Below are 27,574 nucleotides of genomic sequence, written 5' to 3'. Positions count from 1 at the left end.
TAGCATTGCATTTGCTTTTCTTTTTTACTTTTTTTACTTTTTTATTCAGTGAGAGGAGGGGAGGCAGAGGAATAGACTCCTGCATGTTCCCTGACTGGGATCCACTCAGCAAGCCCACTAGGGGGTGATACTCTGTCCATCTGGGGCATTGCTCCATTGCTCAGCAACAGAGCTTTTTTTAGTGCCTGAGGCAAAGGCTGTGGAGCCATCCTCAGCGCCTGGGGCCAACTTGCTCCAGTTGAGCCATGGCTTCAGGAGGGGAAAAGAGAGAGAGAGAAGGGGAGAGAGAGAGAGAGAGAGAGAGAGAGAAGTGGGAGGGGTAGGGGTGGAGAAACAGATGGGTACTTCTCCTGTGTGCCCTGACCAGGAATTAAACCCAGGACATCCATACGCAAGGTCGATGCTCTACCTCTGAGCCACTGGCCAGGGCCTTCATCGCGTTTTCAAATTCAAGTAATTGTTAGCATGATTATTCAAAACGTCACTAGCCTTTGTGTACTTAATTCTATTTTGATTGTTCTTATGACTGTCAGTCACACAAAGTTATAAAGACAATGTCACTCAGGTATCTACCACCATTCTTAAGAAATAAAACAATGCAAAAAATGCGAGGAGGGAAAGATCATGGCTTCAACTTGATTCGCCTCTGTTTCCCCTTTCTGCTCTAAAGCTATCCTGAATTTGGTTTTTGATGTTTGGTATTACTCTGTATTTCTTTATATTTTTGTTGCATTTGTTTCATATCTCTAAACAAACATGTTTTAATACTAATTGGTATTACATTAAAAGTAATCACTTGCAACTTGCTTTTTTTAGTTCAACATTTTGTGAGTATTCTTGTTAATAAATGTGGCTTAGTTTATTTATTTTTTACTGCTATTTAGTATTCCACTGTATGAATATATCACAGTTGACTTACTCACTTGTTGGACATTTAAGGTGCTATTCCAAATGATACTGCCATTAACATTTCTTATATGTGTCCCTTGGTACATGTGTGTGATCATTCTTCTGGGCTGTAATATATAGGGAGAACGTATGTTTGTGTCATTCCATAAATTTTATGTAGACTTTTGTATATCATAGGACATAGTCATAAGCAGATCCCTATGACATTTTCTATGAAGCCATTTATTGGCGCACAGTCTTTTTTCCTCCTAAATATGGCAGTGCAGGTATGTGAGTAATAAAATTTAACACACTAGGGTTTTAATGTAATTGTCATTATAGAGACTCATTTTGTGAATTTAAATGTACTTAAAACAAAATGTTAAAAAAATTTATCCTCAGTGGCCAGTTTATAGTTTTGAGACTTTAACTATTAGTATCAATTGGATGATCATTCTTGTGGTTTGAGTTTAAGATAAATGTTCTGAAGGTTAATCTCTCCCTTCCAACCAAGTAAAAATCCAATCATTGAACAGACTGTTCAGGAATTAATAGCAGCATCTCAGACCAAGGTCTGCAGCCCTACCTACTCTGTTTAGGATTACATAAGGTAATCAGTGAAGTGTAGTTTGTCTCTCTCCCCAAGCAGTTAGATCATATTCTTGTATGCAAAATAGTTTTTACTGTTTAGTTTTAACTTTAACCAAGCCAAAAGAGTTGAAATTAGGAAAGTCTCTGTTCAGTAAAAGACTCACACTTTCCATTTCAACTGTTTTCTTTTTTCTTGCTTGATGCTAGAATTGAACAATATAGTAGGTGGCAATAAACAGCCTGATTTTGAACCAGCAGCCACTTAGAAACTGTGTGTCCTCAGGTAACTTATGTGAAGCCTGAGTTTTCCCTATTTCTGAAACTAGTGTCCACCCCAAAAGGTTAGTTACCATTAAGTGAAGTAATTAATATGTATAATGTGCTTAGTTTAGGATATAGCACCCAATAGGCCCTAAGGAATGCTAACTAGCATTATGTTAATATATTTATGCTGAAAAGACCTAATAAGGAAATAATTAATGGAGTCAATCAATGGATTTCTAATTTATTTATTTTATTTATGTATTTATTTATTTTTTAGGCGAGAGGAGAGGAGATAGTGAAGCAGACTCCCCCCACATGCGCCCTGACTGAGATCCACCCAGCAACCCCGTCTGGGGCCGATGCTCAAGTACTGAGCTCTTTTTAGTGCCTGAGGCTGATGCTTAAACAAACTGAGCTATCCTCAGTGTCTGGGGCCATGCTTGAACCAATTGGGCCACTGGCTACAGGAAGGGAACAGGGGAAGAAGGTGGGAGGGGGGAAGCAGATGGTCGCTTCTGCTGTTTGCCCTGACTGGGAATCGAACCCGGGATGTCCATATGCTCAGCCAACTCTCTATCCACTGAACCACTGGCCATGGCCAGATTTCTAATTTTTTGCCTTTCCCTGCCCTGGAATGAGTTGTTCTTGCTGCAGTATTTCCTAAACTTTGATCATAGAGATTATCTGGGTGCTTATAAAAGTTCAGACTCCTAGGTTTCTTCCTGAAGGTGTTGTAAGTAGATACGAAATGGAGTCTGGGAAACTGTTTTTAGTAAACATCCCCACATAACTCTTTCATTGGACATGTTTAGGAAACTATCAGTATATCTGAAAATGGCTTAATTTTTATTGCTAGTAATAGCTCACTGTAAACAAATGTAGATGAGGCTAAGAAGTCTGAAGTTTTCTTGGTGTGGAATCCTTATAATTGTGGCAAACTCAATTTATTTAGTGTTTTTCCCCCCCGGGAAATTAAAATTTTTAAACAAGTGATCTCATTTTTTTCCATCAAGAAGGTAGGTAGGCTATGAGCATTTTCCCATTCTTAAAATAGGGATGGTAATCTTGATTTGTTCATTACACAAGATTATAGTGCAAAGAAACAAATCTTGGGTTTCTTGTTCTTAGTGTTAGGCTTTTTATAATCAGACCAAAATGGCCATGTTTCTGTTATTAGCACTTTAACGTCAATATATTAGTCTTGTGAAGGAGATCAGATTTGGTCAGGTTCTTCTTGTTTACTGGCTTAATATGGACCATAAGATTTTGGATTTCTGACCTCTTCTACTTCTCAAAGTTGTTTTTAACATTCTTGTTGAACAAACTAAACACAAGGTAATAATTTGTTTGTTTTAAAGTTAAATAAGTAGTGACTTAAGATATTAACGTGTTTTATAGCTAACATGCTGCTGCCTTCCAGTGTGTAATAATTTCCTTTAATGGGCTGCAAAGAGGCCCAGGGTTCGTTCATTCTTACCCAGTAGATTTATGATTTAAAAAGTAGCTACATTATTTCTTTTGAAGACAAAAAGATTTTTTTTGCCATGATAATTTGGTTACTACGTTTTCTGAGCTTCTTTCTGGTTTATGTGTTGAAAAGTCTATAGTGGGAGGACAAAATTTAGAATTTTTTCATAGAGTGAAAGAACTTATCTTCCCCAAGAGCTCTACAGGCAAAGACCGATGCAGAGATAGCCAGCTACCACATAGCTAAATATAAGTCCTCCAATTTATTTTCAGTTTAATATATGGTAATTGTGGTATTTACTCTTTTTCTACAGGGCTCATTCTTGACCTAGAACGGGAATAGATTACAACCACTGACAGTATTTGAAGAATCTCAGCATTTTTGTCTCGCTTTTTAGTCAGGGTTCTGCCATTGGATACCTGGGAGGTCACGGGGTGGGGCGGCAGTGGGGAAAGGCCGAAAGGCCAGAGAGTGTCCACTCTGCACAGGAGCTCCCAAAGGAACGTGTGACATGCTAAGGAGGGTTACATTAAGAGAAAAGGACTAATTGTCCTGACTCTGAAATAGACTGAAGCGGGGATACATTCCTGTTTATTGGTATCTCTTAAGGACATGGCATCTCACAGTCTTGATGGGGGTCTCAGTTGACTTGTTTTCTGAGTGGCATGTTTCATCTAATGGCTCTGTCAGGAATTGTGGCAAAACTCTCACACTATTAGTCTAGAGTTAACATTTACCAGGAAATTGGTATTTAGTCCTTACCACTTAACCTCATGTGCCTTATTTTATCTTGTACTGATTTTTACATAAACTAATGAAGAATATTGGCTACAGAGCAATTTTACCGAGTTATACAAGCTCTGTAAAAATACTAATCGCCAGCAGGGCTGGATTAGGATTTTTTTTTTTACCAAAATAGCACTGCCAGAATGGTTTGGATTGACCTAATAATGTGAAAGCAATATGTAAATTATTAGTTTTGGGGATCCATATTGGACGAATAAAGATAGAAGAATCTTAAATATTGCTGATGGTTACCTTGCTCTTCTTAAGGAATTTTTAAATTATGAGCAAAAGTAGCCTAGTAATTTTTCATTTCTGCCCCTTCTTAAAAAAAAAAAAAAGGCAGAGTAATGGTATTTTCAGACCTGAAATGAGGCTGTATAGGTGGTAGAGTCAGGATGAGGGGCCTGGTTAGTGATGACTGGTTATTCAGAAATATTAATGACTAAGACATTTTACAGAATGTTCCCCCAAGTCGGAATTATAAATTAGAACTATGGAGATGGAACTGGGCACAGAGATACTGAGAATTAACTTATTCTGTTGTGTTTTCTTAATTACTGTCTAAAAACATTGAATACCATATTTTTTGCTCCATAAGACATGCCTGACCATAAGACACACCTAGGGTTTTAAGGAGAAAAATAAGAAAAATATATTCTGAACCAAATGGTGTATTAAAACATTTAATAAAATACGGTAATTAAGGAGGAAGAATTTGGTTATAGCAACCATGACTCCTACAGTCTGTCTTTGTAGTTTTGTTTAATTTAGTTAGCTTGTTTATTTTTAATATGGTAAGGGTTGAGCCCTTTGCTGTGAGTCTACCACAGGGGGCTTTAAGTGTCTCTTGGGGCTCAGCTCCTTGCTTCTTAGGAGGCATGGAAAATTTTTGGGAGCTTGTACACATAAACAATGAGTATTCATATAATAATGATGGCAGGACTTAAAGTGTGGGGAGGGAGAGAGAGAGAGAGACAAAATGATGGGCCGATATTATTTAATGAATGAGTGAAACTGTCCTGGAATCAATATATGTCTGTGAAAGGGAAATATCCTGGAAGATACGGGCTGCATGAGGATGGGGACAGTAATTTGTCAGTGATCCTGAGGTATAAAAGCAGCTTCAGAGGACTGCAGGGGAGGTGACATTTTTAGGAGAGTCAGGTTTCCATGGGGAGGTAAAGAAAAGGTTCAGTGCAGTTTTCCATGGAGCTGGCATTCCAGAGGGCAGAGGAAAAGTTGAAGGAAGGTGAGTAGTGGGTGGCCGGGGCAAAGGAGAATGACGCCAGAGTGGAGGATAATAAGGTGGCATAAAAACGGATAGTTCCAAGGCCTTGTATTTTGTGAGTGGCCAAGAGAGTAGTACATAGTGTTTTACTTCTCATACACATGGGTTTTCCTCCTTCCTCGTATTAATACTTTCTCTGTGCCCACTGGGGCTTTTCTGTCCGTTCTTACTGTTGTCACTACTACACTATTCTCTTACCTTATTGAACCCATCAGCCAGTTCTTTCCTAGTCCCTTCCTAGCCTCACTTCTTTTACTGGTTGTCATATGTAAGCCTATTTCTCCTTTGCCAATACCCTCAGTTCCTTATATTTGTGGCTTGCTTATTGTGCCCCGCTGGCAAAGCATGATCCCTGGACTTAACATTTGGAGTCCATATCCATACTGCCAAGCACAGCTGGAGAAAATCACATAGTTGCAGAGTTCAGGGTTGCATTAACTTCCTAATCTGCAACCTCATCCTGGCTCAGTGCTGTCCACTGAAAAGCAGCTCCTGCTTTTCCGAAGGCAGCATTCTTCATAGTGACTACCCTACCCACACCTGTGCTTGCAGATGGCCTTGCCACATTCTTCACAGGTCAAAATTACTTCAGCTTTCTGCCAACAAACCTGTTTGTTCTCTGCCTTTTTTCTAAATATGGCCAGATCTCTCCCGTTTTTAAAAACTATGTATGTACACATTCCCTCTCTCAAACCCATCTTCCCCTTTCAGTCCCATCCTAGCACCTTTTTCTCCATAGCCAGACTTCTTAAAAATGTGTCTGCTGTGCCCTTTCTTGGTCTGGATTTGCGTTGGCTTCAGTTCCATTAGTCCCTTGGAAGCTCCTCTTGACAAGGTCATGGTCATTTTATCACTGATTCTAGTGGGCTCTACTTAGTTCCTCCTCTTACCAGCCTGTTCTTTTGGGCATTGGTAAGCACTTCTTCCTAGAAATGTTCTTTCTCTGGTGTCCTGGTTTTATATCTTTTGAATTTCTTGTTACTTCACATCCCTTGGTGAGCTCCCCTTCCTCTCTCCATCCCTTAATTATTGGCGTTTGTCACTGTTCTTCTCTAGCCCCCCCCCCCCCCCAGATGACCTTTAACTTCCCAGCTATTGCTGAGGATTAAACAAACCTGTAGTTTCTCTCTAAACCTCTGATCTGAGACTTAGAACAACAGTACCTTCAGTTGCCTGCTGAACATCTTAGAGGAACATCATCATGTCCCAGGCTATTCACTAGTGCACTGAATGGCATTGTAACTATCCAGTTACTTTCATTAGAAACCTAGACATCATTTTTATTGTGTTCTTTCCTTTGTCTGATTTCCAACATTACTCACCTGTACATATGTGCTCATAGAATATTCGCCATTTTGTTTCTTCCCTAGTTCAGCCATAATCATTTCTCACCCAGAAAACTACAGTAGTCTGTTCCTAGCCTGTAGTATTCCTTGCCCTCCTGTCACCTCCATTTTACACTCCAAAAGGAATTTTTTAAAGTGGAAAACCAGGCTATGCCACTTCTCTTCTTAAATCCTTCCATGGCTTTCTACTTTTTAATGATCTGATCTACTTAAAATGATCTGACTTCTGCCGACTTTGCCAGCCTCGTTTCTCATTTTACTACTGTTACTTCAAAGGAGAGAGAGAAACATTGATTTGTTGTTCCACTTATTTATGCATTCCTTGGTTGATTCTTGTATGTGGCTTGACCAGGGATCAAACCCACACCCTTGGTGTATCAGGATGGTGCTCAAACCAACTGAGCTACGGGCCAAGGCAGTATAATGTTTCTTAAGCTGCTTCCCCTCCCTCACCTGTGTTTAGTTTTCCCCAAGAGCTCAGCTTCCTTGATAGTCCTCAAGTCTGGGAAATGTTTCTTTTCTGTGTGCTTCCAGGGCACTCTCCACCTCCCTGTCAGAGCAGTTTTCAAGGACTCCATCGTATAATGGACTCCTTTTTTTTTTCTTTTCTTTTTTTCCTGAAGCTGGAAATGGGGAGAGACAGACAGACTCCCGTATGCGCCTGACCGGGATCCACCTGGCACGCCCACCAGGGGTAATGCTCTGCCCACCAGGGGGCGATGCTCTGCCCCTCCGGGGCATCGCTCTGCCGAGACCAGAGCCACTCTAGCGCCTGGGGCAGAGGCCAAGGAGCCATCCCCAGTGCCCAGGCCATCTTTGCTCCAATGGAGCCTTGGCTGTGGGAGGGGAAGAGAGACAGAGAGGAAGGAGAGGGGGAGGGGTGGAGAAGCAGAAGGGCGCTTCTCCTATGTGCCCTGGCCAGGAATTGAACCCGGGTCCTCCGCACGCCAGGCCGACGCTCTACCGCTGAGCCAACCGGCCAGGGCCGACTCCTTTTTATTATTCCTGAATATATTGTAAGCTTGTTGAGGGTAGAGAGTTGCCTTGTTCCCCATAGTATTCCTAGCATTTTAGCACAATGCATAGCATGTTATGAATAAGTATTTATTGTAAGAACAAGTAGATGAAGTCAACTGTTACAGCTGTACAAAGCAAGGTTGCTCAAAAGAATTGAATATGGACAAAATGAAGGTTTGGAAAAAGAGGGACTTGTCAATTTGTATTCCACCCTAGAGTCGCAATGGGAATAATGTACATGACAATAATGATAACTATAACACTGAGGTAGAAAATGGATAAAAGATTGGCCACAAGCAAGGTTTTGGAGTCAGAGCAGGAATCTAGGTTTACCAAATCTAGACTGAACTAAACACCATTTAAGCAGCTACCCTAGCTTTAACAAAACTGGGTTTTGTCTGGTGAATGCCACTTTTTTTTTAAATGCCACCTTTTGTATGCTTGGTAGGGTTCAAAGATCACTGTACATTGCCAACACCACATAGAATTCTATCTAGATTATTTTAATACAGAAGGTTAACAAGCCCATGTATATATCTCAATCACCAGCATTTTTTGTATTGTTTGCTCATATATACATCATTCAAATTGAAAAAAATAAAAATAATATTAAAGAATTGTAAAAAAGACCCACAATCATGTTTAAACTTGTTTACTTTTCACAGCTTTTACCCAGCACCTGCATATTTTTATAGTGTTATGTGTGATACTTACATGTTTATACATTTCCCAGGTTTCTACAAGGCACTGCAGTGATTATCTTTGGACAGTATAACATTGCGTTTAAAGTTTTTTTTTCCCTTAGGCTGAATTGTCACGGGTGCGATTACAGGGTCAAAGGGTATAAAAATTGTAAAGTTTTTGCCTTAGGACTACTTACAACTTTCAGAAGAGTTACATTACACTAAAAGTTGGCAGGGATATAAAAGTACAGAGTTTCTCAGTGACCTTTGAAGCATTGGAATGAGTGAGAGGACCGGAAGGGAAAGTTGTATGTGTGAAAATATTACTGGTGGTTTAGTTTATATAAGGTGTTAAAAGATTTTTAAAAAATATGTAGAAATAATTTAGTATCAGATGACAATATATTTAAATAAAAATACCCTTTAAAGAGTAAATGCAAATTTGTACTTCTTGTAACTGTTTATTCCATGCTAGTTCTTAGATATTCTAAAATTAATCCTTTTAAGTCAGAACATTAAAAAATTGGGAACATAGGCTGAATTTTAACTTCTTGCTAGAATTGTTTATAGAGTTGTGTACTTTGATAGTATGTCCTTAGCCTTTCTTGAGAGAATTCTGTGGAAGCTCCTGCTTTCTGTGATGTTGGAGAGTGTGCTTCATCGCACTGTGTAGTGGATGCTGTAAGAAGACCCTTGTGACAAAGTCCTTTCATGCCCCAGTGCCACAAACTGTTGTGCTTTTCCAGAGTTACGTGGTTTGTGTCTGTTTAATAAGAACTGTCAACAACATCATACAGGTTATGTTTTAGTTGCTCAGATTAAAAATTGTGATCTTCCCTTTTATATGTGGTTTTGGCTCAGACTTTGTGAAGTCTGATTTTTTTTCCCAGAGAAAATTGTTAAATTTGTTTAAAATTTAGAGAAAATTATTAAATCTTTCATAAAGCATTATAATATAAACATGATATTAATTATCACTTCTATGTATTCCATTTATGCCTTTGAGCTTTTCTGGTAGAATGATTTTCTGTTAAAATGATAAGCAGTAGAGCACTCCGTTGCCTCCTACATCATGACAAAATTGTTATGTGGGTCATTTAAAGACAGACTGAAGTTGAATGCAAAAAGCATTAAGGAATAATACATGGAGGGTTATTACAGTTTATATTTACCTGTATGTAGATAATCCATACTTACTTACCAAAGTACTCCAAATTTTTTCTTCTAAGGAATACAAGTTCTTTTATGTATTTGCATCTTGTTTGAACATTCTTTTAGCCATGAATGTGGGGTCTTTATTTATTTATTTACTTACTTACTTATTTTTAATTTAAATAGACCTGCCCTGGCTTATTTGACATAGGCAACTTTTGCTGTGGCAAGATCTCATATGACCATTCTGTTTCTATGATTGAACCTGGATGAGAAGTCTGTCAATGATTTTTTCTGCTGGTGTAAGAAGTCAAAATGTAGTACTTACTTTTTCCCCCTTCTCTCTCAGGTCATTTGGATCCAGGATTCCTAGCAAGTGACAAGACCTCTGCTGGCAATGCACCACTCAATGAAGAAATTAATATTGCCTCTTCAGATAGTGAAGTAGAGATTGTGGGAGTTCAGGAACATGCAAGGTAGGATATTAATTGGAGTATTCTGATATTTTAAATTGTGAATTTTATTTTAACTAGAAAACAATGAGGAGAAAATGGTAAGCATCACGGTATGGCTGGTATGAATGAATGGTGGGAGCTACCTTTGAACTTGTTAAGAAACACTTTTTGATTAGACATGATATGAGCTTCAGAATGTGTTACATAATTGTGTCATATCAAGAACATCATGACTATATGTGTATGTGAACTATAACTGTCTCCCCTCTTATTCATGTTTTCTTGCCTTTCACTTTATCTTGAAATATATTGGGAGCAAACAATTGATGTCATATCTCTTTTGCTGCTTTCTTAGAGTACCTTTTCTTGTCTTTCATTAAAACTTACAAGTGACTTTGGTTTGTATGTAACAGAGTATGTCTAGTGATGTTTATGTGACCCGGAGTCCTTTTCTTTAAGATTAAAAATAAAAACAAAAAACCTACAAGACATCCCATTAATTTGTCATGTTAATGAAAGTAACTTATGAAGTTTGGCATTTTAAGGTAGAGATCATCAAACTATAGCCCACTGGCCAAATCTGGTCTGCTGCCTGGTTTTGTATGGGTCTCGAACTAAGAACGGCTTTTATATTTTTAAATGGTTGGAAGGGAGGAATCAAAAGAAAAATGTTTTGTGACATGTGAAAATTATATGAAATTTAAGTAAAATGTATTTATGGATTAAGTTTTATTGGGACATAGCCATGCTTGTTCATTTACATATCATCTGTGGGTGTTTTTGCACTCCAGTGGCAATGTTGAGAAGTTTCAGCAGGTACCTTATAGCCCTCAAAAGCCTAAGATACTTACTTCTGTAGCTCTTTCAGAAAAAATTTACTGACTCTTGCTTTAAAATAAAGATTGGTTGCACCCCTCTCAGAGGTATTCTTGAGGAGCATTTAACACACATACATAGATATAAGACAAAAGTGTAGACTTTGGAAAGTCTGTATTCTATAGAGCAAACAGCTCTTCTCCTGTGCCACAAGAGTTAAGTTGTGGTTCCCTGATTTCCCCATTATCTACTTACCTTGTCCTTAGATCTGATTTTACTTTGGTTAGCAATAAAACACTCAACAGCATTTCTTGTCTTGTTATAAAAGTGAATTTAGGAGTGGAAAGTGGGGGCAAAATACACATGCACATAAATTGAAGGTGCCTTTTTTCCTAATGAAAACTAATTAAACTCGGAGAGCATTTTTCAGTTAAACAATTGGAACTTTAAGGATATAGAGTTAAGTCATAGTTTAATGTGCCATCTCCTCAAAAGGGGCCAGTTCTCTTTATCAGAACTAGTATTAAAAAAAAAAAAAAAGAACTAATGTTATCCTAGCACTTTCTCTATTCTAATTTGTCATTAATATTCCTGCAGAGCTGCTTACTTTTTTCTTTCCATTCTTTAATGGTTATTTCTCCTATTCTGATGGGAAAGGATTTTCATTCTTTAATCTTTTCTTTTTTTTTTTAATTTTTTTTTAAAAATTCATTTTAGAGTGGAGCGAGAAAGGGAGAGAGACAGAGAGGGAGAGAGAGAGGGAGAGAGAGAGGGAGAGAGAGAGGAGAAAGAGACAGAGAAGGTGGGGAGGAGCTAGAAGCATCAACTCCCATATGTGCCTTGACCAGGCAAGCCCAGGGTTTCGAACCGGCGACCTCAGCATTTCCAGGTCGACGCTTTATCCACTGCGCCACCACAGGTCAGGCCTTTAATCTTTTCTTTATCTTATATTTTCCTCTTTTGCTGCCTATTCAAAAAAGTTTTTATTAGCTTCCATTTTTGTATCTATTTCCTTCAAGCTGACTTACCTATTAGATGAGGAAGTAGAACTGACTTATTCCTCTACTTTAGCTTATGTCTGCCATTAATTCATTTCACCATTATTTTTAATAATATAGAAGACTTTTCCTTTTAAGCCTCATGTCAGGCTCTTTATAGAGTATTATAGTATTTTTTTTTTTTATTTCAGACTCCCTACTATAAAACTTCCCTGCCTGTTGATAGATTGATGTAGGTAAATTATCTTCAGTTATGATAGGATCATGTTAGCTGTTCACCAACTTCCTCTTGAGTTACATTTCAAATTTTAATTCATTGTTACTCATGTGTTCCTAGTTAAGTAGGAAAGAGTAGGTAATAATCTGTGTTTATCTAATCTCTTACTCTGCTAAGACATCACTTGGTTCTCTTCTCTAGTAACTCCTGCCAGGTCTTCTTTCTTTTCAGCTTCTTTGTCCAGTTTCTTTCATTATGAAATTTGCAGTTTTTTCTACCAATATTATTGGTATCTGGAGTTAAAATTATTATATTTCTATTAAAACTTGGGAATTTAAATTCTAAGTTCCTCTTCAGCTCCAACATACACACAAATCATCTTTAGTACACCCTTCTCTGAACTTGTTAGGTCTTTTAACCAAGTTGTCATTTATTCTATAGACATGTTTGTTCTACACTTGTACTAAGTCAAGTGCTTTGACTAACATTTTAAATGATGTGCTATAACATTGCTTTCAAGGACATTTTCTTACAGATCTGAAATATTAAAGATGTGTTTTATTCTGACTCTTTGGTTTGAATCCTGGGTAATCATATCTTGCAGGTGACAAATCCATTCTGAAATCTTAGTGGTTATATTGTCCATACAATGGAAGGTAGAGTTGACAGATCCTGTTGGGAGTACTTTGAACTGACTCTTGTATCATTTTGGGGCTTTTATGTTGGTCTTTGTGTCTAGACTGAGTAGAGTCTCTGACTCTTCTGCCCTTCTGAACATTTTTTCAGCAGTTTCTTTAGAAGAAGCCTGATAAGCTTTCAAGCATTGAGATTAAATAGCTGAGAAGCAGGTGGGGAGAAGCTTTCTTGGTTGCTTTAGAATTGCCCCTTTGGTTGCCTGTATCTCATCTGGAATTTATTTCTTTTACAGGTCTAGGGTTGCAGTTATGAAGTATTGATGGGCTTCTGGCAGGGTTATCGCTTGGAAAAAGGTTTTAGGTTTTGATCAACATCTTTTTGTTCTAATTTGATTTGCATGCATAGATGTTTTGTTTGGATTTAGTTGTCCTGTTCTTATTTTTTCTTACAATATTCTACCTTGTGGGCTTCCAGAGAGCTTTTTAAAAAACTCATACTTGGTCCTTGAGTTCTCTTTGGGATTGTGGTTGCTCTGACTTGCTTTGGGTGCATTTTGTTTGACCTTTTGTACTTAGTAATTCTAGTTGTGATGTGCTTTCCTTCACACACACACACACACACACACACACACACACACACACACGTTTTTGTTTTCTTGCATGTTAAGATTTTTCCTGATCTTTTACTTTAATTTTTGATGTGTTTCCTTAACTTCTGTGTTTCTTCTAGTCATAGACTGGAAAGCATGCTTTCTGAACTAATGACTGCGTCTTTTATGGATGCTTCATATTGCTGTGATGAACTCCTGACCTAAATGTTGTCATTTCCAGGTGTTAATTATTAGACAGTCCAGTTTCACAAGATGTCCTTTGCCAGCAAGAGACATTTTTCCAGCTGTTTTAATTCATGACCCCCATGCCAATATTTTTCTTGATTCTTGGTCCTTTTTCCTTCTACCAGCCTCCTTAGTAATTGCCCTAGGAAATTGGATCCATGTAGTGCAGATCTTTCTGTCATGGAACTGTGTTGGAACAGTTCTGTCAGAATGTATTCTCTGAAGCTTTTGTGATTACCAGACCCTTGCCTCGTTGCACTATAGTCTTTGGTCTTTGATACTGTGGTCCCAGGTGTTAATGTTGGGTCATCCCTCAGCAAAAGAAGTGATGTGGGAAAGTTTTGCATTTTAGACTAGTTGCTTTCTTAGAACCAGTTGCTAACATTAATTCTCAAAAAGCAAGTGAGGCAGGCAGATGAGTATTTTCCTAAAGCCACAGGATTCATTTCATCCTCAATTAGGAAAAATAAGTAGGAGTGTTATCTAAGAGGTCACCTTCAGGCTCTGTAAATGAGAGCAAAAATGATTAATTTTTAATGTTGTTTTCTTAGAATAGTAAATTAACTATCAAAAGCTGAGCATCAGAGCTTGCCCTCTTTCTGTGTTTTTCTCTTCTTTTCTACTCTTAAGTCTCTTCTTTATTTGTTTCAGTGTATAAAGAACAGGAAATTAGTCTATCAAAAGTTATTATTGTTTATTAAGTGCTTTTTTTTTAAGTAAGACCTAAGCATTTCTTTGGTTATAAGACTCAAAATATGACTGGATAAGTGTTTTATACCATTGCCAGTCATATGCAGATATGAGAACAAAGCCTGTATCTGCACTAGAATTGGATTGGACCAACCAAAAAATAGCTGAGTGTGCTCCCACCCCGTGTCTTTTGTAATGTAGGAGGAAAAAAGAATATGGGATAATACATGAAAACCTGGGCTTTAACTTGGCTGCCTTATGATATTTTGAGCCTCTCACATTTTCTTCTCTATAGGGCTTATAACAATTGTGGTTCTGTTTTCTCCTGAAATGGTTTTCTTCTTTATCTGGTATAAGTTATTCTGTAATGTACACCATATTATAAAATGATTGAAATGTCCACTCCGACACGCTTTTGTTTGCTGGCTTGACCTTTTTTTCTTATACTTAAAAATGTCTTGCTGTCTTCATCTAGTTCAGCGGTTCTCAACCTGTGGGTCGCAACCCCGGTGGGGGTCGAACGACCAAAACACAGGGGTCGCCTAAAGCCATCGGAAATACATATTTTATATATATATATATTTTATATGTATTTGCATCTTAGACTAGTTGCTACTTTAAGCAAAAAGAAGAATTTGTTGGAAAGGTACTGGTTAACCTCAAAGAACATGAGGGTGACGGAACAATTATGCTTCACTCATTTGACTAAAGCCCCAACCCTCTCACTCAGTCTGTTTCCTTTGGTTCAAATTTTTAGATTCCTTGGAGAAGATGATCCAGATATATGTGTTATATATGTTTTATATATATTTTATATGTATTTCCGATGGCTTTAGGCGATCCTTGTGTTTTGGTCGTTCAACCCCCGCTGGGGTCACGACCCACAGGTTGAGAACCGCTGATCTAGTTCCTAGCTACCATTTATTTAAGATGTTTGAAGTTATTAAATTATAAATTTTTTTAGTGTTTTATTGGCTTATAACACACACAGCAAGATCATAGGTGTACGTTTTAGTTTTTGCCAGTTGCTCAGACCCAGGTAACTTAGCACTCAGATCAAGAAATAGAACAGGTCCTGGCTGGTTGGCTCAGCAGTGGAGTGTCGGCCCGGCATGTGGATTTCCTGGGTTTGATTCCCAGTCAGGGCACACAGGAGAAGCAACCATCTGGTTTTCCACTCCTCCTCCTCCCCTTTCTCTTTCTCTTTTCCTCTTTCCCTCCCACAGCCATGGGTTGAATGGTTCAAGCAAATTGGCCCCAGGTGCTGAGGCTCCATGGCCTTGCCTCAGGTGCTGAAATAGCTCAGTTGCTGAGCAACAGAGCAGCAGTTCCAGATGGGCAGAGCATTGCCCTGTAGGGGGCTTGCTGGGTGGATCCTGATCAGGGCACATGTGGGAGTCTGTTTCTCTACCTCCCTGCCTTCCCGCCTCTCACTGAACGCACACACACATACAAATAAATAAAAGAAATAGAACAGAAGTCTCCCTTTTACCACCTTTCGGTCATAACCGTCCCTTCCCCGTAAGTACCATAAATACTATTCTAACATCTAATGGGGAAGTTTTGCCTGTATTGTTCAAAATCTTAAAGTCACTGATGACCTTAGAAGTCATCTTGGAATCCCCTTTAACAGTCCTGACAGGTGGCCCAGCAATTGCTAGACCATTTAAAAGACAGTTTACTTTATTTGGTAGTGGTTGTAATTGTTGTGTAGAAATGATCATCTAAAATTTGTCTTCCAGAAACTGATTCATGGTTCTTATTCTGCTCTGTAGATCTCTGTACGAGGTGGAGTAGCCACCTTCTATGTTGATTTTCCTTTCTTTGGGACTGCCCTTTCAGTTGTAGTTAATAGGGGCCTGGAAAGCTTTTGACCAAAGATGGGATCATCTTCTCCAGAGAATCTAAAAATTTGAACCAAAGGAAACAGACTGAGAGGGTTGGGGCTTTAGTCAAATGAATGAAGCGTAATTGTTCCATCACCCTCATGTTCTTTGAGGTTAACCAGTACCTTTCCAACAAATTCTTCTTTTTGCTTAAAGTAGCCGAAGTTGGTTTCTGGTAACTGGAACTATATGTAACGTAAAACTACACAAAAGTGATCCAACTTAGAGAAGTGTCTCATTTCCTTATTCTCTGTACTTTAGCCATTCCTCAGTAGTAAATACCATTTCTAAACCTCTCAGTCTCCTATTCTGGACCCTTTGTGGAATCTGCATTGCTATTTATCACATGACCCGCAAGGAAGAGGTAGTGCTTACAGTCAAACACAGTACAGTAAGTATTTCAGGTGTAGTCTGAGGAAAGCATAGTTATTTAGTGGAAAATAAACTCTACAGTGGAGACCTGACTTTATCCTTATGCTTAACTTGCCTAAGACCCTGGGGAGTTAGTTGTCTTTTCTCGTCTATAAAATAAGCAGTTGGATCAACGACCTAATGTTACATTGTGTGATTACTTTATTGGGAATAAATACCTCTTTTATTTCAGAGATATTTCCAGGAATTCTGCCAAAGATTACATTGGCCCTTTTTGTTGCCACTCATTCCCTGAATTCCTCCTGTTTGTAGCCAGCTTTACTTCAGTTAGTACTTGTACAGATGATGTTTTGAACTGTTGAAGAACTTTATATTTTTAAATTGTTAGTCTGGGCCTATTTTGCACTCTGCTGATTGTCACTGTTTGCCTTACATAATTTAATATGACATTGTGAAAAGCATTGGATGCAAAATCAGACCTGACTTGAAGTTCTTTGGCCTACCACTTTCAAGCAATGTGACCCGGGGTAAATCATGTAGCCTCTTCGGTCCTCAGTTTCCCTGTCTGTAGAATATGGATAGTAACTTCCACATCTACCTCATAAGTCTGTTTGGTGTATCAAATGAGGTGAAAATGCTCAATAAAGTTAGTATTCCATTGCCATTAGTCATCAAAACCATTTCTATAAATGTTAAATGGATTCCTTTGGCTGATAGTCTTCTGTGACTACGCAATCACTTAATCTGATTATATTTACTGGGTTGGACAAATTTGGATTAGACTTTGGACTTTTGTACCTTAATTTAATGCTTTTTCCTAGTGAATCTTTAAAATTGTAGTGAGTAATCTCTGGGTTAGTAGCCCCTTAGCTCATTTCTGAACATATGACAGGTTTCTGGTACTGTAATAGATATACATTGACCCATTGGATCTGTTTTTCAGCCCCTTTCTTGGTAAGGAAGTTGTTTTTAGCCTAGCCTTTGTAGGATAGGGCCTCTTTGGAGAAGCTTAAGGTTCTTGGACAGTTCTGCAACTGAACAGTATCTATGGTTACCCTAATGTTGTCCTGAACTTGGTTATACAGGTAGCATTAAATCAAAGCTGGAATTCTTAAGTGATCTAGCATCACTCACTGAATATTGGTTGTGAGAAACAGCTGTTCAAGATCCACTGTGGTAGGTTATGACTAGAGTCATGCTACTCGTTACCTCTTACATGCTACATAGGGACTTGTCAGTGACTTAAATGTGAGGATGTAATAGCAATGATAACTTGAGCTGCCTGCCTTCTTCTCCTTTGAATCAAAACTTACTCAGTGGTTTAAACTGGAGGGTCACAGTCCTGTCATTTGACCAGAATGTGAAATTCAATATATTGGTGCTTCTGAAACAATTTTCTTCCAGTGAACTCTTGGTGAGGCAGTTTTGTCCCTCTGATAGAGTACTTTTAGAGAATCTAAACTGAGTACTTGTAACTTTTAGAGAATCTCAATGGAGCCTTATTACTTACACTGAACTAAAGCAAAAGATGTCCTGATGAAGGGAGCCATGTTTCTTTTGTGACCTTCAGAATGAGAGAAATTGGTCCTTTATGCATGATGTAGTACTTAGAGACTTTTAGAAACCTAATCTGTAAAGGGATGAAGGTGCTACTACCAAATATGGCAGAGAACTTACTTAAGAACAGTTTCACTATATTTGTTACTGTTCCAGTTGTGCAGACTAAGATTGGGCATATTCATTTTGCTCTAGATTTATATGGTTCCCTGTCCTTATGATCCAGAGGTTTAAATGAGTTCAAAGAAACATCTTTGCTGTTGTCAGTAACATACTTAGATATAGCTCAGGTGTTTCTGACTGAGACAGAACTCTTGACCTTTTTTAGGCTAAACTGAGAGGGAAGGGAGGGAGGAAAAAGGAAAGGATATTGGTTGTGGGCTCATGGATTTACGTTTAGGTTGATCTTGGTGAAAGTATTAATCAGTACTATTGCTAGACTGCCTTCTATCTGTCCCGTGGCACTGTTAGCCATGCTTTTGCTCTTTGTCTCAATTACAGGTGTGTCCATCCTCGAGGAGGTGTGATTCAGAGTGTTTCTTCATGGAAGCATGGCTCGGGCACGCCATACGTGAGCAGCCGGCAAACACAGTCGTGGACTGCTGTGACTCCCCAGCAGACGTGGGCTTCACCCGCAGAAGTTGTCGACCTCACCTTGGATGAGGATAGCAGACGTAAATACCTTCTGTAATACAATGTCACTGTGTTTCCTCTGCACTGTTCCCTTCCACCTCCTCCTCCTCTTTGTGACATGGAAGTTCATTGTCATAGCTTCAGCCTCAGAAGCTGTTTGTGGCATTTGTATAATCAAAAATTATGAAAAATTGACCCCCTTTATTTTCCTTTTTCTTTTTGTAAATTAAAAGAGGTCACTTAGAAAAATAACTTAATGCAGAGAAAAGAATTTCTTATTTCCATCAGTAGGAATATGAGAATGATGACTATTAGACAACTTCATTTTACTTGGTGACTTTTTTCTTAGGGAACTCTGCCTTCCTTTTAGAATAATATTTTAATTACCAGGTGAAATGCGTTTCAGTGTTTGAATCTTGTATTTATTTTTCTGTGTAATAAAATTAATATCTAGACTTGACCACTGTCAGCCCCCCTCCCCCCCATTGGCACTCCCAGCTTAGGGCATTTGCACCCGTATTAGTCAGGTCCTTACGGCACCTAGTAGGGCATGTGCATTTGGAAACTTGTCCTTAAAAATAGAAGACAGAAGTATTACTTTTCTTTTAGCTTAAGTCTTCTGACTTCTTTCCTGACTTTGCTCCTGACTGACTCACACAACACAGTTAATTGACATGCCCCTTTGTGTTCATAAATATTGCTAAGATGACTTAATTGGTCTCTTTGTTGCAATAATTCATTAACTCTTTGGAAAATGTCTCCTTTGTGACTGAGGCATTTCGGATAGATACCACGAGATTTTTCTGAAGGGAGTATTGAGAAATCAGTAGGAAAATTTCTCTCCCTCAACTTTTTTTTTTTTTTTTTGGTTTATTCAAATAATGGGAGAACATAGAAACCTGTTACTTAGGTAGAATATAAAGAGCTGTGTGGCTTCTAAAGCTATGGGCACTTGCAGTCTGAAAGGAAAGTGCCTTCTTTCATAGCTGGTCTCTCCATAAAGGATGCACAGCAACTGTTCACACTGGAGCTTAAATTGACCTGGTTCTGTATGTGGAGTTTTTTCTCCTCTCCCTTCTAAAATTCGAAAAACCAAAATACACCATAAGAAACCAGCTGCAAAGCACATTCACTAATGGCACTGTAGGTTTTATAGTACCTAAAAGGTATAGCAAAGGGTAGTAGGGACTTAGGGAATTCAGGAAATGCCAGTGTTGGCGTTTGTGGCATTAGTTACTACCTTTTTTTCCTATGACATGTTGTAGTTACTAGTGACTTATTTTTACAAGCAATACCTAGAGTTAAAACACTATGTACTGTGCACAAGGAGGAGTGAAGTAATACTGTCTTAGAAGACCTCACCTTTTGTTTTCTACAGTTTTTGTTGTTGTTCTTTTGTTTGTTCTTTTTGGTTCTATTTTTACCGTGGAATGTTACTAAAGCCCTTTGCCTCTCTCCCCAAATACCTTGTTGGCTCTTCCTTATCATAAGAGCATGAGAACTACCATTTCTTAGCTTCATTCAGTGGACACTCATTTACTAAGTGCCTGTTCCGCATAAAGCACTGTGCGGGGTGGGTGCTGTGTGGCCACTGAAATGACTGAGACACCCCTAACAAGCGCATGTATCACAGTCCTCCTGGCTCCACCTGCCTGGCCTTTTCTTCTGTGTTTTGGAAAGACTCAGTTGTTCTTTACCCTGCTTCCTGCTGCTTTTCTTCTTCTATATACCTCTTCCCTGGGAGGGTATGTAAGCATGTGGTCTTTGAGCTTCTCCGATGATAATCTCATTTGATTTGCCCTCTATTCCTCATCAACTTTGTATTTTTCTGTCCATCTACTTTTAATAGATCAGGCCTTCAAAAGATCATTAACCTCCAGTTTTAGCACCTCATATCTCAAGTCTCTTACATGGCCACAATTCTAGGCGAAAACCAAAGACCCAGAAGCCAGTGCGAAGTAGGACCTTCTGCAGATTCACTACTGGTGTATCATTGGACCGTCACATTTTACTTTAGAATTAATTTATTAAATTTTACTGTTACATTTTGTTTTTGACTTGAATTAAAATGCTAGACAAAGCAGAAATGTACAATTTCTGATCTGTGTGTTCCAGGAAATCATTGGGAAAAGAATAGAATGGATTATATGACTTGAAGTTTTTGCAGCTTATTTTGTCCCCAGTGTTAGGGCAGAGCCCCGTTTTAAAGGATGTTTTTTGCATTATGTACTCTTACGTTAACAGTGTGTTTGTCCAGTTCCATACAGCAGGTGATTTCCCATAACATTTTCTTTTGCCCTTAATAGTTATCCTCTAAAGAGAATTCTTTTGGTGTACTGTGTGCCCTGCAGATTGGGAACAGAGTGAAGTTGTAACCAGGGTCTGTTCTGGCCTTTTGCTTTTATAGCAGGTTGCACTTTGCCCTCAACCTGTCCCTCTTCCAGTACCCTGCCTACCTGAGTTGATGCACCAGAACAGAGATTTAGAAATTAAAATGTAAAAGGGGAGGGGAAAGGATGGTCAGCCTTCCCCCCTAATAGATTGGGACTTCCCACCTGCTAACTGCAGAGAGACTATGCTCCAGCTCTTCTTTCATTGCCAGATCCAGTGGAGTGGGAATGTGGTTTCTGGTGAGGTATTAATGATACAATTTTGTGGTAAACAACTCCTGTGACATTTGAAATTTCTCGTTAGGGGATTTTTTTAAACTAAAATTTTGCATTTGGTAGTATAAATACTTCTTTATGCTTCATAAGACATTGTCCATTCAAAGTCTCTGCTAAGTGATGCACGTAGGTCACAGACTGGTTTATGGCATTCATTGGGTTAAGTCTCCCCTCCACCCAATTTGAAACCACAGAGCAGTAACCAGCTCTTAAATCATCATGACTGCCCTGTAACATGTAACTGTGCTCACCAGTAGTTTTCTTTTCATTTTGGTGGAAGGGGCCAGACTGAATGGACTCCCATTATTCTTTACAACTGAGCATCCCATAAGCTCTGTTTTTATTATCATTGAGTGTGACTATGAACCTTCTGATTTGCTAATTTAGTCAGTTGTTCATTGTTACTTTTAGCAGATCAGCAGCACCATAGGTAATTTAATAATGAATTTGTTGCTGGCTCTTTTGTACTGTCACAGATTTTTGAAAAAGCTGGGGACACAGTTTTGTCTTTTAGTTTTAACTTTTTCTTTTTTTTTAAAGGCAAAGAGCCCCTAACCCTTGTTTTCCAGTATGTGTATGGTGTGACTTCCATGTATATAAAAATGATTGCGCCCTAACCAACCTTCCTCAGATTGTGCACTGTTTAAAATAATCACGTATTTTAGTCCAATGCTGTTGTATTTTTTTCATTTTATTTAAAACACTATGTACCTGTTCTTTTAACAGACTTTAAAGGGTAGTGATCTTAAAAAAATCACTGGATAACTAGGAAATATTTTTGTTTTTTATTTTATTTTATTTTATTTTTTTAAGAGTACAAAGGTCCTTGAAGCCTTTTGCTCCTCTTACCGTGCAGGTGAAATGTCAGCCATTGTATGGCTAGGGGTCGATGCACTTGGTGGTTTCCAATCTGCTGTGCTGGAGTGAGCGTGGACTTGATGCAGTGACGACAAATCATTGCTTACGTTTTAAAATGTGCAACTTAGTTTCTAAAACAAAATTTGGTTCTTCTTTACATTCATTGTTTAGTTTTTGTTTCCATTTAGTATTTAATGGTCTTTGGAGAAAAAAAATAATAAAACAGAGTGTTATATATATATTTTTTGGTGCAAGATAAGATTTTCTGTTTTTTGAAATAAGTCTGTAGCATAAAGGTTAAACTATTTTAAGATAAAAATAAAATAGAGTGTATTTAAACAATGATAATTTCTGAAGATTTTTCTTTCTGTCTGCCTCAGTTAATTAGGTGGTAGCTGGAGCAGCTCCCAGCGTAGCTTTTGGATGTGAAAGTGATTCTATTTTAACAGCTTATTACAGGATGCCTGATTTTTCCAAGCAATAGCTGTATTCTACTTCCAAAATATTTTGCAAGTGGCCTTTGGTGTTAGAACTAGATAAAAATAACTGCCTTAGCTTTCCTGTACCCACACAAACACACACACCTCTCCCTTTCCGGCCAGGGCCTTGTCTTCATAGTGCTAGACACCTTTGTTCCCGGGAGTAGCATTCAGCTGACAGGCACTTACTTCCCAGAGGTTAGCGCATCAGGGTAAGATGCAGTGACTGCACACATTTTGCATGTGGTTGAACATTGAAGCCAACAAAGCGTGTTTCAAAAATAACCTAACCCAACTCTCTGCACTAATTTGGCTCCATTGTCACATTTTTAAATTTGATTATCAAAATGATAGGGACTGCCATATTAACATTGTGTGACTTTTGTAACTTCACATAGGGAGAATGAAGAGTCAGGGAGAGTGAAACCTATATTTATTAAAACATACACTCTTAATGTTCCTCAAGAATTTTTAGTTCTACTTGCACTAGAAAGAGATCTGTTAACAATTAGGAAATGTTTTATTATGTCTTCTATCTTGTATCAGAGACATAGACATATTAGTGCTATGAGACACTACTTTTCATGGGCTTGAAAAGAAAATTGTTTACCTAAGGCTTTACTTTTAAACCCTTTTGCCCTTGGATGCTATGCTTTTGAAGACCAGACAAGGTAGTAAGTAAAGTACTCTTAATCTCATTCTGGCTTCCTCCTTCTGTCTCTGCTGGCTTTGGCTTTGCCTTCCCTCATTTGTATGCTTTTCACAGTAGATGACAGGTATTTATAACTTCAGCCCAGAGAAAAATTATAGATAAATCTTTACAAAATATATAAATCCCTCTTCAGTTCCAGTTTGCAACCAAAGTGTATTTCTTCTAGGTTTTATTTTAGCCATGTTACTGATCAATGGAGTGATGCTCTTAGGTCACAGGTAGGTATGACTTTCTGCACTTGCTTGACTCCATGTTTGAGAGCACTGATGAACAGAATTAGAGAAGGTCTTGGGCTACAGTAGAGCTTTAGCTGGGAGTTCTGCCTGAACGAGAAAAAGGCAGTAGTAAACATGGAAGGAGCAATGAGCTCAGTAAAAAAGACAAGTGACAAGTGATGATCACAGACCTCATAGAGATGTAGGAAGAGCACCCATTGGCCACACAGAAGTTGTGCTAGTATTGGTTCAGTTCAGCTGCTGTTGTGCAGGTGGCAAGCCTTCTAGCTGGAAATGGTGTCAGGCAGCAGGAATCTCTGCCAAGCCCCGAGATCCTCCTTGGTGGGGTGGGTGTGAGAGCACCCGCTGACGGAGAAGGCAAGCCCCAGAGAGGAGGTGTGGCGGCGTCAGTGTCTGGTCATCTGCTCCAGATCCTGGCCTGCTGGTTGGGAACACCCCTTGGTTGTAAATTTTATTCTTTGGTAAAGGAAGCTATTTGGTACCAGCTTTTTCCTTTGAGATTTGGTAATTGATAACTCAGAGCAGTCCTTTCTGTTTCCTTTCCATGATTGCTTCTTCCTAAGCGTGGGAAGGTGAAGTTGTGGACTGTTGAGCCCTCACTCTTGTGACTGACTCTAAAGCAAGTGAGTCTGACTTTAGGATGGATCTTGGCACCTGCAGCATGAGGGGGGTCAGACCCAGAGGGTGGGGTGGGGTTGCTAATGTAATAAAAGCCTGAACCAGAACAGGAGACTCTAGAAAGGCCACCTGTCAGGTAAAATGGATTCTGAGAACGAAGGGTAGGGCTGTGGAGAAGATATAATTGTCTAGGAGATCATTTGTTCTCCAGAGCCACTGGGATTTGGGGGCAGGAAGTCAGCAGAACTGCTTACCCCAGAAAGCTGTTCAGAGGACTACAATACTGGATCTCACTTAAGCCTTTGGAAGGCATTGGCTGATGAACGCTCACTGAACCTTGACTTTTTATAAACTTTTATTTTAAAAAATTTAAAAGAATGTTTATTTCAAAATTTCCACATGGGGCTGAGAAGTGGTACAGATTGTTAGCCTAATTTTGCAGATTGGAAGCCTGAGAACAGAAGAATAACAGCTTACCCAGATTTATAGAGCTGACTTGGCAAAAGCCTTTTTCACTGTGTTCCAAAGTAGGGCTCTAAGAAAAACAAAACCTCTTTTCTTCACCTGGTTTTTCTCCTCCTCCCTCCTTCCTCTTTCCTCCTCCTCCTCCTCCTCCTCCTTCTCCTCCTCCTCCTCCTCCTCCTCCTCCTCCTCCTTCTTTTATTCTTTTTTTTTTTTCCTGCTTGTTCTTCTTGCTCTAGCCTGAGAAGAGAGTCTTCTTGAGAAGGTAATGTTTGGGTCCCTTTTCTCTTTGGCAAACAGTCACAGATGTAAACACCAGAGCCGCACACCTGAGTGCGTTCCAGCTCAAGCTCTGGAATAGCCATGGAAACTTTTTCTGTTTCCCTGTCTCATAGTTTATGGAACAAGAAAATAAAAAGTCCAATAAACGTAGGGGCCTGACCTGTGGTGGCGCAGTGGATAAAGCGTCGACCTGGAAATGCTGAGGTTGCCAGTTTGAAACCCTGGGCTTGCCTGGTCAAGGCACATATGAGAGTTGATGCTTCCAGCTCCTCCCCCCTTCTCTCTCTGTCTCTCTCTCCTCTCTCTCCCTCTCTAAAAATGAATGAATAAATAAAAAAATTTTAAAAAAAGTCCAATAAGCGTAGGAATGATACTCAGGCTCACTACTAATTACGGAACTGCGTAGTGACACTATAGGACGCCACTTCACAGAGGCAGACTCAGTATGTGTAAACCCCTCAAGGAGGCAGAACAGTTACAACTTGCTTGTCTTCTCATGTGAGCATAATTTTTTTCAACTATTTTGGAAAAGAGTGGAATTGTCTAGTAAAGCTAACTATACCTCAACCTATAGACTAAATGTGTCCCCCCCAAATTCATATGTTCAAAAGCCCTTCTTCCCAGTGGGGTGTAGTGAGAGGTGGGGCCCTCATTGGTAATCACATTTATGGGGATCATGAGGGCGAGCCCCATGATGAGATGAGTGCTCACATGGGAGGACACAGGAAGAAGGCGTGTGAGACAGGAAGAGGGCTCTCCTCTGAACCCAGACGTGCCACCCGAGCTCAGGCTGCTAGCCTCTAGAACTGAGAGGAAAATCTCATGGTGTCCCGAGCTAAGACACCCCATAACCCAGCATTTCCACTCCTGGGAATAACACCCTTCAACAGCTTTTAAACTGATGATAGCCTGTATAGGGAACTCATGAAATCAATTGAGTGTCTATAAACCATCCTTTTGTTTATATATTTAAGGAAATACAGCAAATAAAAACATAATAGGAGACAATGTTACGTAAAACTTGTGTTACTGAGGCCCTGGCCGGTTGGCTCAGTGGTAGAGCGTCAGCCTGGTATGCAGGAGTCCCGGGTTTGATTCCCGGCCAGGGCACACAGGAGAAGCGCCCATCTGCTTCTCCACCCCTCCCCCTCTCCTTCCTCTCTGAGCAAAAGGCCCGGGCGCTGAGGATGGCTCTGTGGCCTCTGCCTCAGGCGCTAGAATGGCTCTGGATGCAACAGAGCAGCACCCCAGATGGACAGAGCATCGCCCCCTGGTGGGCATGCTGGGTGGATCCGGTCGGGCCTATGCGCGAGTCTGTCTGCCTGCCTCCCCATTTCCAACTTCAGAAAAATACAAAAAAAACACAAACAAACAAAAAAACTTGTGTTACTGATAGACATCTGTACACAAATACATGTATGTGTACATAGAGTTGAGATATAAAATGTATTTTTTTTTAATTTATTTATTCATTATTTTTTAGAGAAGAGAGGGAGACAGAGAGAGAGAGAGAGGAGAGACAGAGAGAGAGAAGGGGGGGAGGAGCTGGAAGCATCAACTCCCATATGTGCCTTGACCAGGCAAGCCCAGGGTTTCGAACCGGCGACCTCATCATTTCCAGGTCGATACTTTATCTACTGCGCCACCACAGGTCAGGCCTAAAATGTATTTTTTAACTGTGGGCTGTGGGCTCTGGAAAGCCATGGTTCTAGGGAAATTATAGTTTATATACTCAAAATGTTTAGTGTCATTTTCCTCAGTTTTTGGCTATTTCAACATGGATATCCACCTAGAGGTGGGTAAACAATACAATTATACAGTGTTCAGTCACTCTGGAAGTTAATGAACTAGGGCTATATTTAACACCAGTTATATCAACATGGCTAAATCTTAGTATGGAGGAGAGCAAGTTGCAGAATATGGACTACATGCTGTTGTTTATATGAAGTTTAAAAAGACGGTTCTACTTACTGTAAAGGATGCATGCAATAAGAGTATAAAGAAATACATGAGAACAGTCAGCACCAAATCTAGGATGATAGTTAACCTCCAGAGTGGAGGTAGGGAGGGGACACAGGGACTTTATTGGTAAAATTTCTCAAGTTAGGTAGTGGGGACACAGATGCATGTTATTCTTTGTATCTTTACATATATTTTAAATATTTCATAATAAAATTTTTTTTTCTCTCAGAAAGACTAAAAGCTCTTTATGACTTTTCAGGTGGCGTTAGTGGGAATGAGTAAGATCTGAAGCTGATGCCTTTTAGGTGCCTCAGCACTTACTGTGTATCACCCAAAGCACAGGCAACAACACAAAACAAATTTGATAAATTGTACTGTGTCAAAATTAACTTTGTTCTTCAGAGAATACTGTCCATCCAGAAAGTGAAAAGATAACCCACAGAGTGGAAAAAAATATTTGGAAATCTTATATCTGATAAGGTCCTTGTATTAAAATATACAAAGAACTCTTACAATTAAACAATAAAAAAAATGGACAAAGGATCTGAATAAACGTCTCCAAGGAAAATATACAGTTGGTCAATAATACACTATGCTCAACATCATTAGTCATCTGGGAGATGCAGATCAAAACTACAATGAGATGTAGAGAGAATAAAAAAGTCAAACCACAGATTGTGATGAAGTAGAGAAATCAGGACCCTCATGCATCACTGGTGGG

General features: G+C 39.2%; 1 protein-coding gene across 3 annotated transcripts in view; it reads left to right on the top strand.

The window, feature by feature from the left end:
* The window catches only part of ARK2N (arkadia (RNF111) N-terminal like PKA signaling regulator 2N), an 81,436-nt gene extending 59,000 nt beyond the window's left edge, over nt 1-22,436 (top strand). For all 3 annotated transcript variants that reach the window (XM_066352329.1, XM_066352328.1, XM_066352330.1), the window contains 2 exons: nt 9,833-9,959; nt 18,447-22,436. In XM_066352329.1, the coding sequence (XP_066208426.1) occupies nt 9,833-9,959; nt 18,447-18,636 (317 nt within the window). In that variant the 3' untranslated portion in view covers nt 18,637-22,436. The remainder of the gene's footprint in view (nt 1-9,832; nt 9,960-18,446) is intronic.
* The last annotated feature ends 5,138 nt before the right edge of the window (nt 22,437-27,574 follow it).

Source organism: Saccopteryx leptura, chromosome 11 (genome assembly GCF_036850995.1).
Source record: "Saccopteryx leptura isolate mSacLep1 chromosome 11, mSacLep1_pri_phased_curated, whole genome shotgun sequence".
Lineage (NCBI taxonomy): Eukaryota > Metazoa > Chordata > Mammalia > Chiroptera > Emballonuridae > Saccopteryx > Saccopteryx leptura.
Note: the sequence above shows the minus strand (reverse complement) of the source record. Positions and strands in the feature narration are given on the sequence as shown.